The 15,869-nt window shown below is 47.4% G+C and overlaps 1 protein-coding gene across 1 annotated transcript; it reads right to left on the reverse strand.

Moving 5' to 3' along the window:
* Positions 1 to 16: 16 nt before the first annotated feature.
* Positions 17 to 12,348, reverse strand: klhl20 (kelch-like family member 20). Its single transcript, XM_079751641.1, has 14 exons — positions 12,250 to 12,348; positions 11,496 to 11,559; positions 9,597 to 9,854; positions 9,173 to 9,281; positions 8,758 to 8,964; positions 8,141 to 8,299; positions 7,578 to 7,672; positions 6,570 to 6,685; positions 5,445 to 5,628; positions 5,115 to 5,258; positions 4,691 to 4,824; positions 4,275 to 4,483; positions 3,579 to 3,685; positions 17 to 3,110 (listed from the first exon to the last, which is right to left on the reverse strand). Exons 2-14 carry the CDS (start codon positions 11,516 to 11,518, stop codon positions 3,026 to 3,028), a joined length of 1,830 nt encoding a protein of 609 aa, XP_079607767.1. The 5' UTR covers positions 11,519 to 11,559; positions 12,250 to 12,348; the 3' UTR covers positions 17 to 3,025.
* Positions 12,349 to 15,869: the final 3,521 nt, after the last annotated feature.

Raw genomic sequence — 15,869 nt, forward strand, 5'->3', positions numbered from 1 at the left:
GGACCACAACAGGTTCTCTCACGTTTTATTATGTACTGAATTCCACTGACGGAGGTTGTGCCGAACAATCCTTAATATTCCTTTTCAACAAAAGGATCAGAAACAAAGAACCGCTTTAAGGAAGAAATGTTCCTTTTCCATTAGTCCATTGAATAAAGAATCCTGGGCTGTGGCCGTGCTCACAGCTGAAGAACAGTTCACACAACCTGGCCATCGAGTCAGGACCGGGGACCGTGTACGAGCGGTGTGCATTAGGAGATGGCTGCAAGGGGCTGTAGCTACGCCAGGGCTACTTTGAGTTCCTGTCTTCACAGAAGGCATTGTGTTTGCGTTGAGCGATAGATGCAATAACAATTGATTAAAATCTCTAGATAAGATCTTTTATACCGTTCTTCTTTACAGAATTCGTTATACACCAAGACCTTTGATGTCATCAATTCAAATATGTGAATCTCTTTATAGTGACAGGATGGACAGTTCTTGAATCCATTTAAGTGGTGAAGTTAAATGAAAGTACCATCTATAAAGCTCGGGACACTTGGAACTCAAATGTAAGCCGCTAAACAAGACACACGCTTCCTACGTTGCCACTTTTACATTGAAATGAAACGTGCATCGCCGTGTAACATGAATGGTACTTTCTGTGCACAATGAGAGCGATTAACCGTAAACAGTTACTGCAAGGGGTGGTAACCAGATACTTAGTTTAAATCCCATGGTGCATACCAACCAGAACACTAGTTTTACTAGTGCCAAAATATTTGCATGAAATCAAATTCATTTTTTGACCCCAGATAAAGCATTAACCTTGTTCAACTTTGAACTTGTATTTGAACTTGTATTTAACAAACAATCTAACAAACTAAATGCAGAGACATCTAAAAGATGCGAGTTTCATTGGATGCATTGAAACGATCAAACGTTATTGGCTAGCCTGATGGACTGCGATTACAGCAATGCATTGTTCCAAACTAAGGTCATATTAAAGTGCAGAAACGGGCAGAACTGTGTTAAAAAAGAAGAATCGAAATGTGTTTCACATAGAAAACCTCATCTTTCAATACCGTGTGCCAGAATTGAAATTGAGTGTGTGTGTCTGTTGATACCGGGTTAAAGTCAGGGGAACCAAAACAATAGAAGATGGAGATGTTTTGTGTTCAAGACGTATGGGCTTTGTTCTAATAGAAAATACTTAAGCTTAAATAAAATATAAAAAACGACAACTACCAGTCACAGTGCATCTAATGTCCGACAAGCTCTGTTCGCTAATGCAATGGAGCCGGCCACCTCCACCACTAATCTCCAACCTCTGTGAGACAGTGTGTGTGGGGTGGAGGGACGTGGATTGGAAGAGAGGACGAGTGTGTGAGGGAGTGAGTGTGTGGTGTTAGAGCCACCATGGTTCAGTCCCTTTACGCTGAAAAAAGCTGCATCCTAGAAGGTTTACGTTTATGGCACTGTGGTTTGCGGCGCGTCGCCACGACGACAACCGAGGAAAACACGGGGAACCGACCGAAGAGAGAAGTCACAAAACGCCCCACTCCTGCTGTGTAAGAACTAGTGCTTGATCAGAGTTCAAACAATCCTTCAGTCTTATGATTAGAATATGGGAGCAGGACGATAAAAAAGAAAAAAAAATATATAATTTCATATGCCGTGAACTGAATTTCGCTTTTGTTCTAATGATCATGGATTCAGTTCCCCCTCCGCCCTCCCCTTCGTCAGCTGGACTGCTATCCCCCAGGGACTGGTCTTAAAAGATCCATCACCCTCTAGAACCCACCTCAGACCCCCTTGGCGTCCTTAGCTGCACCGCTGTTTTGGGCACAGACAATCGGGACAGGTGAGGTGGGGGGAGTGCAGTCATGATAATATCATGCTTCTTTTTTCATGCTTCCTCTACCTTGCCTTAACGATGCCCGTTCTCTCACTGTGATTCATCTGGGAATGGGTAAATGGGGAAACTGCCCATCTCTATCTGACGACTCAGTACTTGCTATGCTGCACAACCTGAACCTGGCATCCCGAAAAACATGAAGTAAAATGACGATATTTATGTACGATTTTGAATTTCAATGAGGGGTCAGCGTGAGATGTGTTGATACAGCGTAGAGAAGCTGTAGAGAACGTCTGTGTGGCAGAACCAAGGGGAGTGCTAGCAACACACAGACAGCATACTATTCATCCTGAGATGCCCCCCCACCCCATTCACACACACTCTGCCGTGTGCTCATGTTTACTCCGGCTCCTCCTTAAATAGCCCAAATAGTAACTCCGTGTTTCTCCACCATTCAAAAAGGTCATTTTCACTGGCGTCCACCTTGAAAAAAACAAAAAACAACTTGCTTGGGAGTGACTTTCTTACATTCCTTAGATCTGGCCCAAATCTTTTCAACCAATAGGCTTCAAAGGATCGAGTTGCAAGCAGGTGGCCCTTGCCCCCACCTGCATTGTTTTTTATGGGGGAAAACAAAAAAAAATGAAGCAAAGAAAACAGAGTGCTTTAAAAGCACGGCGCTGTGAGCTGGAAGCGGTCACGTGCTCCATGCGGCGCTCCACACACACGCACTACTGAAGAAGAAAAACGCTTCTCTCCGTGGCAAACTCACTTCAACGTCGTCCGCGGCAAGCATCCACACGTCACAAGGTCACCCCCACCCTATGGCCAACATCCGGCAGACGTGGAACCAGACGTCTCTGTTGGAGGCACAGAGTTTGGTGAAGAGAGGCATCATCTGTCCCTCCGCCCGGTTGAGGTCGAGAGAGCGGCCAGAGGCGGGCGTGGTTGTGGGGTCGGTGTGTTGGAGATAAGGTACGGGTGGCCGTGGCTTGAGGAGGTGGTGGTGGTGGTGGGGGGTTGATAGTGGTAGGGGGTCTGGGTCAGTGGTGGGGTTGGTGTTGGTAAGGGGTTGGCGGTGGTGGTAGGAGGGCTTGGTGGTGGCGGTGGCTTGGGGTGGTCTCGGAGGTCGGGGGTAGGCGTGACAGTAGCAGGGGTCGGTGGGGACGCAGGGCGCGCTGGAGCAGGCTACCATATGTGGGATTCACAGTGAGTCATTTTGATGACGCCCACGCCGCCTCCGAGCCGCCGGTAGTTCATGCCTCCATAGAGCCTGGGAGGGAGAGGACAGAGCCGGGTCAACGCCAGGGACACCGCACACATTCACCCACACTGTCCAGACCTCACCCCTGGAGGAACATTCTACCTCAAAAATGTAATGGTACATTGACCATTTAGGCATTTAGGAGACACTTCTAATCAAGGCGACTTGCGGTGAGTTGTTTTAGCTAATCGTCATTATTGAGCGGGTGGGAGTGAGGTCTCTTGACTGCGGACACTGGGGTCTCGAACCCAGGACCTTTCGACTGCGAGTCAAAACACCCGAACCACAAGAGCTTGTCACGTCAATGATATATCTTTAGTCCGAGCCACGGTTAACACATTTGATATGCCTCCACTATGTGATTGGAAATAACTTGAGGTTTCAGTAGAGGGTCCTATCCAGAGGACTTGGTTTAGCGGCCTTAGAGCCACTATCCGTCTAGCATCAGCGCCACACTGTTCACCAATGTCCGCCTACCTCCACGTGTTAGCGTCCGGGTCGTACACCTCGATGGTCTTCAGGTACGTGGTCCCGTCAAACCCGCCCACCGCCATCAGCTGGCCGTTCACCACCGCCAGGCCCACCTGGGGGAGGGGAGGTCAGAGTGTGGAGGGAGGAGGGAAGTCAGGCCGAGGGCTGCTTCTCGTGTGCACGCGGACGAAGCACAAGAGGTGGTTCAAGTAACAAGACAGGGCGGACAGCCTGGAGGAAATCAACCGGCCTACCGCCAGAGGCACAGGGTTAGTTATAATAGTCATGCTGTTTACTGGGATACTCATTAGAACAGTGACCCAACCTCCCATAGACACACACACACACACAGTGACCCAACCTCCCATACACACACACACACACACACACACACAGTGACCCAACCTCCCATACACACACACACAGTGACCCAACCTCACATAGACAGACACACACACACAGTGACCCAACCTCCCATCGACACAGACACACACACACACAGTGACCCAACCTCCCATAGACACAGACACACAGACGCACACACACACACACACACACACACACACGCAGTGACCCAACCTCCCATAGACACACACACACACACACACAGTGACAAACACACACACACACACACACACACACACACACACAGTGACCCATACTCCCACGCACACACACACACTAACGGGGAGGGGGACTGACCCCGCTGCGCCGGGACGTCATGGCGACGACGGGGGACCACTGGTTGGTGCGGGGGTTGTAGCGCTCGGCGCTGCTCAGCTCGGTGGTGTCGTCGCGGCCCCCCACCGAGTAGATCATGTCCTGGTACACGGCGCAGCCCAGGTGCTTCCTCCGGGTGCCCATGGGGGACACCGTGTGCCAGCGGTTCTCCTGGGGGTTGTAGCGCTCCACTGCAGAGCACCGGGGGGGGGACGCAGTCAGGACACCCCCCCAACACGGAGGCTACTAGTGGTGCTCTTAAGGGTTACCACGGTGATTATTAAGCAGAAAACCTGGTTTTTCATTGCAGTCCACCTATTCCCTTCCTCTTTAACATGAAAAAAAAAGAAAAGAAAAGATGAAAACGGCCCACCCGGGTCTGGGTGGGGCCGTGCTACCTGTGTTCAGGGGCGACGTGCCGTCAGACCCCCCCACCGCGTAGAGGAAGCCCCCCAGCACGGCCACGGCCACGCCCAGCCGCCGCGTGCTCATGGAGGCCACGCGCGTCCACTTGTTCTCCTTCGGGTCGTACCTGGACACATCAGGAAATAAATCAGCGTAGCCCGGGTACTGCGGGGGGGCCGCAGCGATCTGGATGGACGCTTTAAACCGTCTGCAGACGGCAGGGAGAATTCATGTGTTGTAGTGAGGGGAAAAGATCAACAGCAGACGGTATAAAAACAAATCACCCGTGCTAACTTTCACTAGTGCTGCCTCTAACGACAGTTAGAGGCATGAATGTTTAACAGCGAAGACGGCCCTGGGCTCCATGTACCCCCCGCCCCCCACCAGCCCTCTCTCCGCAGTGCCATCAGCTGTCACCTTTCCACGATGTTGAGGCAGGAGACGCCGTCCTGCCCGCCCACGGCGTACAGGTAGCCCCCCAGCACCGCCACGCCCACGCTGGTGCGACAGGTGCTGGTGGGGGCCACGTCGCTGCTCCACTGGTTGGTCTTGGGGTCGTATCTGGACAGGAAACACGAGGGCCGCGGCCGTTAGGAAAGCCCGGACACCGAGGTTCACCGGCAGATGTGTGGTAGCGTAACCGCGGGGGGGGTAACATGAAATATAACCGTATATCTCATGTTACACCTCGACAGGGCGGAAGGGAAACTACAGTCATAGTGATCAGAGAAAGGCGAGATGGCCGACCTCTCCACGGAGTTGAGGTAGGACGAGCCGTCGTGGCCGCCCACGGCGTAGAGCAGGTCGTCCAGCACGCTGACGCCCACGCCGCAGCGCCGCTTGCTCATCGACGCCACCATGCGCCACTCGTTGGTCTGGGGGTCGTAGCGCTCCACACTGGAGATGGCGTCGCCACTGCACCAGCCCCCCACTGCAGGAGAGAGAGAGGGGGCGAAAGGGTGAACAATATTAGATTATTTGTATGCTCACCTTATGAGGCGACATAATTTATTATGACATGATAAATGATAGCTAAAATACTTGGCTAACCCTAGCAGGTAGGTGGTTGGGGCGTCCTTTTGAAGGATCCCTACAGGAACATCCGAAATCAAACCCAGTGCCTTTCGGTTGGGAGAGAAACACACCTAACGACCTCCACCAACTAGAACTGTTCAGGCTAGTGATCGACCGATATTTACGTTTTTTTTATTTGTAACTTTTTTTTTAACGCTTTTGGCCCGCCTATATCAATTACACAGATTTGATTGGTTAATGTTCTGAGCCATGGGAATCGGGGAGTGAGTATATTGCTCGTTCCCAGAGTGACTCGCTGAGCAAATTCAAATTGTGCTCTCGCGAGAACTCTGGATTTCCAGGGTAGTATCGTCTCCAAATATCGGCTCAAGAAAATTGGTATCGGCCACGGCTAACGCCGTCTACCCACTGCACCGTCCGTCAACAGATGACGGAAGGTGTGGCTGACGGATGGGGGAGTAGTCTTTGCAGAGGCGTACGTCAGCCAAGTCCGAGCATACGAGATCTGATTGGATGACGGATCTGTAGCTGCCTGAAAAATTGAAAACTGTTCAACTTTCTTGAAGGAGCCGACGGATCCAACGGAACGGATGGATCCACAAAGCATTGCAGCTCCGCCCCATTCAAAGTCAATGGGACGCGTCAACGGACGGATGCAGTGGGCAAGAGGAGTAAGGCTGATGAAAAGAAAATCGGCCTAAAAAATCTATATCGGTCGATCCCTAGTTCAGACTCTGCGCTTCTTATAACGAGCCACTTGTCATGGTAGTGGTGCTTCATCAAAGGCTCCAAGTGTACTGCAGTCGTACGAGACTGCAGTGACGGTCCGGTACCGACCTGCGAACAGCACCTCCCCACAGCGGATGGGTTTACGGGGTCTGGTCCTGGGGCCCTGCATCAGGGGCCTCTCCTGGGGCAGCAGCAGGTAGTTTTTAGCCTCGTCCACCAGGTCCCTGTAAACCAACACAGGGCGCGTCGTAAGAATACATTCTGCTGAGGAGACGCTGAGCACCAGCGCTATTCTTAACATGGCAGCACGAACGGGACATCGGATATAAGGTAGAACGTAGATATATAAGGGAGGGCTATAGATAAACTACAGCAAAGGCTGAGCTTTACTCGTTCAAATAGGGGGGCGGGTCTAGACCCATCGTGATAACGGTGAGATCAGACTCTTTAAAAGGTTCTCCTCTGAGAGTCAGCAGATAAGAGTCAGTACAACCATTATTTGTACGCTCATCCCTTAAAGAATGAGCCAGAGGGGCTACTGGCGCCTCGTCGCTATGGTTTCCAGCGACACCATTCTCTCTCGAGAGTATTAAGGTATGGCACATCGTTAAAGCATAGACAAAGAGGGGAAGAGACGACCATCGATCCCCACAGTTAATCTAGGCGCCACCACGGTTTTGCGATACAGCCGGTGATGTAAACAGCAGCCACAGGCACCAGCTGAGTTAAAACAGAGCTCTGTGGAATGACTTCAAAGAGGACCTTAATGACAGACCCTAGGTTTGAGTGTGCTAGGCATGTACGCCTTATAGTTACATGTCAGTCAAGGATTCCACGTTTTCCTGCTTGCCTCAGGTTTTATATTGCTATAAAAATGGATGTTTACACTGGAATAATTATCATTTAACCTTTGGAGAGTTATACTTAACACTTTGAAACTATTGTCTTTTATTTTGTTTTATTGATATTCCGTCAACGCCTTTAAAATGTGATTCAATAGGAGGCACTCTGAAAGGCCTAAGTGTTTGAAGGGCGCTATAAAAATAGACTTGCCTTGCCTAGAGACACACACACCCACCCAGACGCACGGTCAACATAACATGAAAGGGGTCTCACCGGCACTCCTCGTCGCTCTTGATGAGGGGGTCCGAACCCACGGTGCCCACCAGGAACTTGGGGCTGAGGAGGGGCAGTCGTACATGCTGCAGCACCTGAGGGGGGGGGGACAGGAGAGTAAAGCGGTTACCCCAAAAGATCCTGGGTTCAAACCCCAACGCCCTGCCACCTGTAGCCCTGCACCCCTGAGCAATACGCCCTTACCCCTACCAGTTCTTAATGACAACTGACAGCTATTCACTGCAAGTCTCAATAACTAGATAGTAGTGCAGTATGCTGTAAAGCTCTAAGACACATTTTTTGGCAGTGGATCCTGGCAAATTTGCTAATTCAAAGCGTTCCTTCTTCCATGGACAGTTGAAATGAAGCGATGAGACATGTATAACATGTATTAACATGTTATACATGTTGTCCCATGACTCTGTTTCAGCTAGCAGCTAGCAGAAGCTCCATCTAGCGGTAGCAACGGATAGCGGTATCTCTGGCTAGCTGTAGCTCCTGTCTAACGGTAGCCCTGGCTGTAACCTTAGCTAGCAGTAGCCCTGGCTGTAGCCTTAGCTTACCTGTGGCAGCTGGGGTCGGCGCTCCTGGATGCTGTATTTGACCCAGGCCATCACGGCGTTGAACACCTGCTCCTCGCTGCGTACATTCAGCTCGTCACTGGAGATTATGTCGATCAACTGGTTGGCGGGCAGCAGCATGAACTCCTCGCTCTCCATCACCTGGCAAGGGGGGCGGACAGCACTTCAGAGGGGACATTTCTAGAAGTATTTGCACTCAAGAAGTGGTGGTTACACACCAACAGTCTACTCAAAAGGACAATATAAAGTATAATACTTATACTACTACAATAAGAAGTGGTGGAAATCAATGGGTTATTTTAAATACTTTGCAGTCAAAGCATCCGACACTAATAAACGTTGTTATTCTTCACTTCAGGAAGGTCAAATTAAGGAATTAGCTGTACGTGTCCCGGAACGCAACATCCCCAACGGACTAGGCAACACACGTATATGACCCAAGGCCTGGAAAAAGACAACATGTGTATGCAAAAAACATAGGGGTAACACCCACTGGATCAAAATAAGCTGTGCTCGTATCCCAATGAGGTCCCTCTCGATAGAGGACTCAAAACAACCTCAGAGGAGGTTAAATATAAGAGTTCAAACGGCGTGCTAACCTCCTGGAAGTTGTGCTGGGTGAACTTGTCTGCGATGCGCAGCAGCTCCCGGCAGGAGTGCGTGTCGGCGAAGGCCCGGATGCCCAGGCAGTTGGAGGGGTCCAGCTGCCTCTTGAGGAACTCGCAGCAGGCCTCCTGGATCTCAGCCAGCTGGAGGAGGCAGGCGGCAGGCAGCAGGGTCTGCACGTTGCCTTCCTCGACCGTCACCTGTTGGCCGGGGGGGGGGGGGGGGGTATTGGGTATTATTGATCATTATTCTAGTTTATAACGAGGAGTTAGGAACCAACACTGGATGAATCCTTGTTAGAAAACCTAGAGGAGTAACCCAGGGTTAGTTCCTAACGAGGAGTCACCCAGAGTAACTAACAAGGAAGGCTAGTTTATAACAAGGACTCTGAATCCAGGCTCTGGTTACCTGTGAGGTGTAGGCGAAGTCGATGAGCAGCTCCATTGCCCTCTCATCGATGTCTCGGATCACCACCTCCGTCTGCCGGCTCTCCGCCAGCTCTCCGGTAAACATGGCCCTGCGACGCAGACGGTAAAGTTTCCAATCGCGGAATGAATCTAGTGCATTAGTAATACTCAATCAGTATTTTCTCCCTGGTGTTTAAATCCTCACGTTTTTTCATCTTTTCAAGAGGCATATGATCACATCAAAATGTCCTGAATCACGTCCGAGCCCGTTGCCCATCTATAAATGAGACATACTTCCGTCCGAGCGTAACATTAGTGCATGTCCTCTCAGCAAGGGGGCCCCAGTGAGCAGCAAACCCCGGCAGTGTGGAGGCCGTGCTCTCCCGGCGGGACCGGCCAGGAGGGCAGGCGTCAGAGGCCCGTACCTGAAGTAGGGGCTGCAGGCGGACAGGATGACCCGGTGGGCGTAGATCTTCTTGGAGCCCACCACCAGCACCACGTCGCACAGCTCCCGGTGCTTCCGCAGCAGGTTGATCACCTCCAGGGTCTGCCGCGGGTGCTTGTCCGAGACGTAGGGCATGCGTGCGGGCTGGGGGACCCCCTCCGGGAGCTTGTTGGGGTCCCCCAGGGTGCAGCGGCTGGTGATGTCCATTCCCGTGGCGTCCTGGCGTGCGCTGGTAGCCCTGTGGGGGAGAGGAGGAGAGGTCATTTAAATGCCCGCTCCCCACCCATTGGTATGTACCTGAGCTCATCCATGCATGAGGAATGCCATCATGTGCATCGGAGTGTAAACAGAGACAGGAACGGAATAGGAGGTGGAATTCTGCAGCATGAATGTTGACTATCTATGTTATCATTTGTTTTATTTAGATTTTTAGATTGAATATTATTTATCACATTATTTTACACTCGTACTTGCTCATTGTTTATCAGTTTGGTCTGATGGTAAGATTTTACAGCACAGAGCTGATTTTGTGTCTGCATCGCAAACATTTCATTATTTTTGATTTGCAAATTCTGTTGCCAATACAACGGGTTAAAAAAGTGTGTACAAATGAAGAATACTGCCACTGTATCTTTTAGAGCCTACTTAACCCTAGGGCAGCATTTTTCTGTATTTCATTATGAAGGCCAAGCTGCCTGTAGTGTCAATTCAGGCACCGATAAGCTAACAGAGCTTAGACAGAAGCAATACTGCCAGAGACGTTTACACTGCCAATCCGGGCTCTAGCTGTCCAACTACTTTGTAGCAGTTATTCTGGTGGGGGACGGCAAAGCCTGGGCCGGAAATTAGACACTGGATGGGACGGAGTTACACCTTGTTTGCTGTTTGGTTATAGAGCTTTGAACAAAGAAAACCAATTCCCACAATTGGATGAAGCTTTCAAAGGACGATTTGAATGTCTTCCTACAGTGGATTGGACATGGCTAACAGATCCCTTCTTCAAGCAACAAAAATGGTTGAATTAATATGAAGCAAAATAAATTAAAATGGCTTACTGTCTTCAGATATTAAATCTGACTGATACCTTGGTTGCACTGCGGTATAAAGTAAAGTCCCAAGTATAGCTCTACGGCTACCTCAGGGTGCCAGAAGAGCCTGTGTAACCTTATCTACATAAGGGGAGGATTCCCCTCTGTGCCTACCCCTAGAATATTTCAAAGGGTAGCACGGAGTTTGTACTACTTTCATTTTAACTTTAGGTTTAAGTTTAGTCTTTCAACTATCAGTTTCAGTACAATGAAACAAACGGGTTGATTTATACTGGCAACTTGCTCAGATTCAACTTCAAAAAGACAGTACATCACCAGTCTACTGCCTGGTGTCAGTAGACTGAAGTTGAGGGGTGGATGAGCCACCCCTCAACTTTTGTATGATAAGATTACAGAATGTGTGTGTGTGTGTGTGTGTGTAACTGACTGAGGAGCCCTTATGCCAACAAGTAGCGTGATCCAACAAGCATAGGTTTTAACTGTAAAATAATGAGTTCCTCATCTTCCGCCGTAGGTACCCGTAAACACACACACACACACACTTAAAAATACAACAACAACCAAGACAGAGCAGCTTAGGCTGAAACGACAACAGTTTTTAAGCAGGGTGAAAAGAGTAGCAGGGGGCTTTGAAATGAACAAGCAATCAGGGGTGACCAGTCAGAAGTGACAGCCCTGGTGAAACAGCTACATGCAGGCTTCCACCACTAAAAGGATATACATAAACCTCTGTTCCAAATTAACCAACAGGCTTGGACTGATGAGGAGAGAAAGGCAGGAGGGATTATAAATGTAATAAAATTGGAATCACTTCAAATTGTATTTCACACCTGCGCATTGGCTTTGCGTCCATGCACTGAAGCCTAAAATGTGTTTCAACAGTGTGTTTTCCACCTACACAGGAGAGGGAAAAACACAAGGGTCAGTGAAAAACGCCACTAGGAGATCTCACATTTATAACTCATCAACAAGACAGCCACCTTGTAGTTTGAGTGTGATGTACGCTGCAGTAAAAGGCTCACTAAACTGTTACTAATTAACTTACTCATTCGGAGTCATCAGTGAATACAACTTGGTGGCTCAGTCTCTGTACCGTTGTTAATGATGGGGGTTAGCTTAATGTAATTATTTAGTAACCAATAGTCCACATTGTCCCAATAACAGCAGTGGTCGTTTATGCTTTATTTTAAGTCAATGGACAAACCACTTTATACTTAAGCCACTTGACCAACAATATTGTGGATCACATTGAGGAAGGCGTGAAATATTATCTTCCGCGGTATCACAGTTTTTAATACACAACCCAGAGGCACTACTTACAACGGACCTAACCTGGCTAGAACAATGCGTAGAACATTAATTAAAAGTATACAAACTGAGGGATGGATATAAAAATAGCCATACAAATATACCTATGCATTAAGTAAAAATATGCTACCGCAATAAAGTGGCTGCTAGGTTTGAGGATCTGCTAGCATTGGACCTTTAAGACTCTTTAACATACTTCACGATACATGCGTAGCTTGTTAAATTTCACGACCTATCTGGTAAGCACTGAAAATATGCGATGTTTAAATAACTGACCTTAAATGGCCATCCCAACGTGAGAGAACTGTCGTCCAGGCTCCCAACACTTGTTCGGCTAGCTAGGTTAGCTTTTCCCCAATATCTCGCGTCTGCGCATAAATTACACGGTGCACTTCCTTTTTTGAAATTTCAAAGTAAAAGCAAGGAAGCGGTCAAAACAAACTGATAGCTACGGCTGATATTATATTGTTATGTGTGGTAAAAACGATAACACAATTAAACATCTGTTATGTCGTACCCAAAAGTCGAATACATTTGTGGCCCTCTTTTACACTTTTGTGAAACTTTTATTGTATAGAATGCTGATGCAAGAAACACACATGCGTGGCTTTATTGCACTAGATCTTATTGACGTGTTTTCATGTTTCAGAAAGTCACAATGGTACAGGCAGTGTAGCCATGGGTAAAAAGTCAGATTTAATGATGTTAACTTGAATTGGAAATATTTTCATAATAGCCGAAGGCGGTTTAATGTAGTTTGGCTCCCTCTGAAGACGATAATGTGAACCAATCACGGCTCTGCTGGCCATCAACCACATTAAGCGGGGTAATTGCAGATATATTTGGAGACCAACTTTCTCTTTTTTTGAGGGCAGATCTTCCAATGTGTAATAATTAACAATTTCAATGTAAACTTGACATTGAAATTGTTGGCCTTTTTTGCCTTATTGATTACACATGCATTTCTCTGCCCGGCCCCCTAGGTGGTGATAGAGTTGCCCGAAGCTGTCCCTGAGCGTCAGAGTTGCCTGAGCATAGCTTCACCCTTCCCAAGTCAGTGTTAACGTAGCGATTGGTCAATAATTTGCAGCTCATTGGCCAGGCTTGGTCACGATCAACAATAAACTAGAAAATGCATTTCCTGCAGAAAATGCGGTGAGTGCTGTAGTACAAAGTGAGGTTAAAAATGTTTTAATAAAGGCAACTAGATTAAGGCATAAAGAAACTAAATGGCTTAAATCAAGTGAAGGGATTTGACCAGAATTCAAAAGTCTAAATGGAGTGCACACCATTTAAAATTTTTTAAATTGTTGGAAACAAATAAAGTGACAGCTGAATGAAAAGCGAAAAGCATTGCTAAACATACAGAAATGTAAAAGGAATTGAAAACAAGAATCTGAAAGGTCAAATGTATTGCAGTGCACTGCTAATAAACCTGGAAGCTGAAATCGAAAACTGACAAACGCTGAATTGCATTACATTGTTACAAAAGTTGGAAGCTAAAATGCAATACTGTCAAAGCTGGAAGATGGTAGAAGTAGTGGTACTAGTAATAATGGTAGTAGTAGTAGCTGAAGTAAGGGTAGTAGGAGTAGTAGTACTTGAAGTAGTAGTAGTAGTTGCTGAAGTAATAGTGTTACTAGCTGCACAAACGATATGCCTTATGAAAGGTGTTGCGTTCTTGAAGAAAGTAGTCTAATCGGGATCGCTTTGAACTCACTTTGTTAAAGTATTTCGGTATGGTAACTATGAAGCAAAAGGAGGGGAATTGTATGGACACGCGTGTGAGCGACAAACAGCAGGCCTCTCTACCTAACTTCCTAGTATGGACTGCCGGATGTTTCTGAACTCGTTGGCTTCAGGTCCTGCTTAAATACTGAGTAAGCGTGGTCTATATGACGTATTGGTTTCGCCCTCCTCGCCTGTCTAAAGGTGCTGCTAGTTATAGCAGCTCAAAATGTCGGGTCCTGCTTCCTAGTGGCTATGTGTGGTAATTTCGGCCTATGTGTTCGATTCTACTTCCTAGTGGCTATGTATGGTAATTGCGGCCTATGTGTTCGATCCTACTTCCTAGTGGCTATGTGTGGGTAGCTTTATGTGTTTAAAATACGAATTATAATAATCCCGCCAGTTTTTTTTATACCAGCCAAAATTGTATGTACTCGCCTAATGCTCATTTGTCCAGCCTAACGTTATTAAAAGAAGTCCAATTGGTCGGGAAAATCGCCCAATCTGGCAAGGCTGCCTGAACGTCGTAAAAAAGTAGTCCAATTGAGCAAGAAAAACTGCCTAATCTGGCAACATTGCCTGCACGTCCTCCCTCTCTAACCTCAGCGTAAATCAATGAGACCAACTGAAAACAAGCTGACATGGAACTTAAAGAGCACCTATGCTTTTTCGGCTTTAATGACCTATAAACGTTGTTATAATGATTTATAGTCATGTTTAACCATGCTAAAGTGTTAAATAATGACGTACATGCATTTAGACGTATTCCCTGCTGACCGTCTGGGGTGGCTGTGCAGAGCGCTAAACACTAGGGACACCGGTCGCGATTCACTTGTTCAAATTTCCGGGATTTATCTACGTAGAACAATCCAGATTTTCCATGTATGGTAATGCTGCAACATGCTCTTCCGGAAGGTAACCAATCACAATGGAGTGGGGTGGCAGGAGGGGGCGAAGGGGCGGAGAAGGACGAAGCCGAGTGTTGACAGAGAATGCTGAAAGCGCCAGATAAGAGGAAGAGTTTCCCGAAAATCTACATCGTTTTTTGTGCTGCGATTCGTGTCAGGTTGCTCTATAGGAGTCATTAATAAGAAATTAAGACCAGAAAAGTAGTATAATAGGAGATCTTTAAACTGTGATTTTGAAAAAAGTATAAAGGTAATACAAATTCAGTTATCTAATTATTGAAGATAATTCTTAAGTTGGCTTTTTTTAGCCGATTCTACCAAAACCAAGCCCCAACCACAGTGAGTTCTACCAGCATCCAATGCGGAAGTGACAAACATTGCAGTAGCATTGGGTGGCCACTACGAGGTGGTACCAAAAGTGAGCAATTCTTCATTTACTCACTTGTTAAACAGGCCGTTTTCGTCTTATTAAACCTATTTACAGCCTGGTCCAAAAAAACATTCTAGTCAGTATGTTTAGTTCATATCTCCATGACAACAATGAGGGGGTGAATGGTTTTTTTTAGCAGGCTAGTTTTTATTTTCTTGGAGGTTAAAAGTTAAGAATAATTAAGGGCGCGGCCTCTTGAGTGACAGCTAGCTGCTGACTCTCACCTCGACTCGGAGGCTAGTTTTCAGGATTAGCATGCTATCAACGTCATCTTGACCTCGATAAGTAGATTGGCGAGCACAGTCACAATCTCTGTGTTTGTCAATCTACCTATCGAGTCTTAAAAACAAGATGGCGTAGACGGGTGAACTACTGATGGTATTGTTTGTATAAAATGATGCAGTCTACGTAGTGATTTTGGGTTAGATCGGTGAAGTGTCCCTACCAAAGCTGAGACAAACTTATGCCCTAGGTATAGAGAGGACACCGGTGTGACTTTGCGCTACTGTATGGATTTTGACGTTACCGTGTGTCCGGTGTGACCGGTAGATCACACGAGCGCTAAAGAAGTAGGGCCTAATGATGTAGTACCAGAGACGCAGTCGTTTATTCATAATATCATCTGGCGCACGCAGCTTTTAGACAGGTTCTATACGATATTCTAGAACACTCCAGGAGCTCCGGCGGACCGTGAGCTCTATATCTAAATTATATAATATATAGGCATCTATAATATAATATATAATATCACAGCCAAAAGCTGTGTGCGCCTCTGGATGATATTATGAATAAGCGACTGCGTCGGGTTCTCAGACGGTTATGGTCCTTCC

Source organism: Pollachius pollachius (genome assembly GCF_949987615.1).
Source record: "Pollachius pollachius genome assembly, chromosome: 14".
NCBI classification, from domain to species: Eukaryota; Metazoa; Chordata; class Actinopteri; order Gadiformes; family Gadidae; genus Pollachius; species Pollachius pollachius.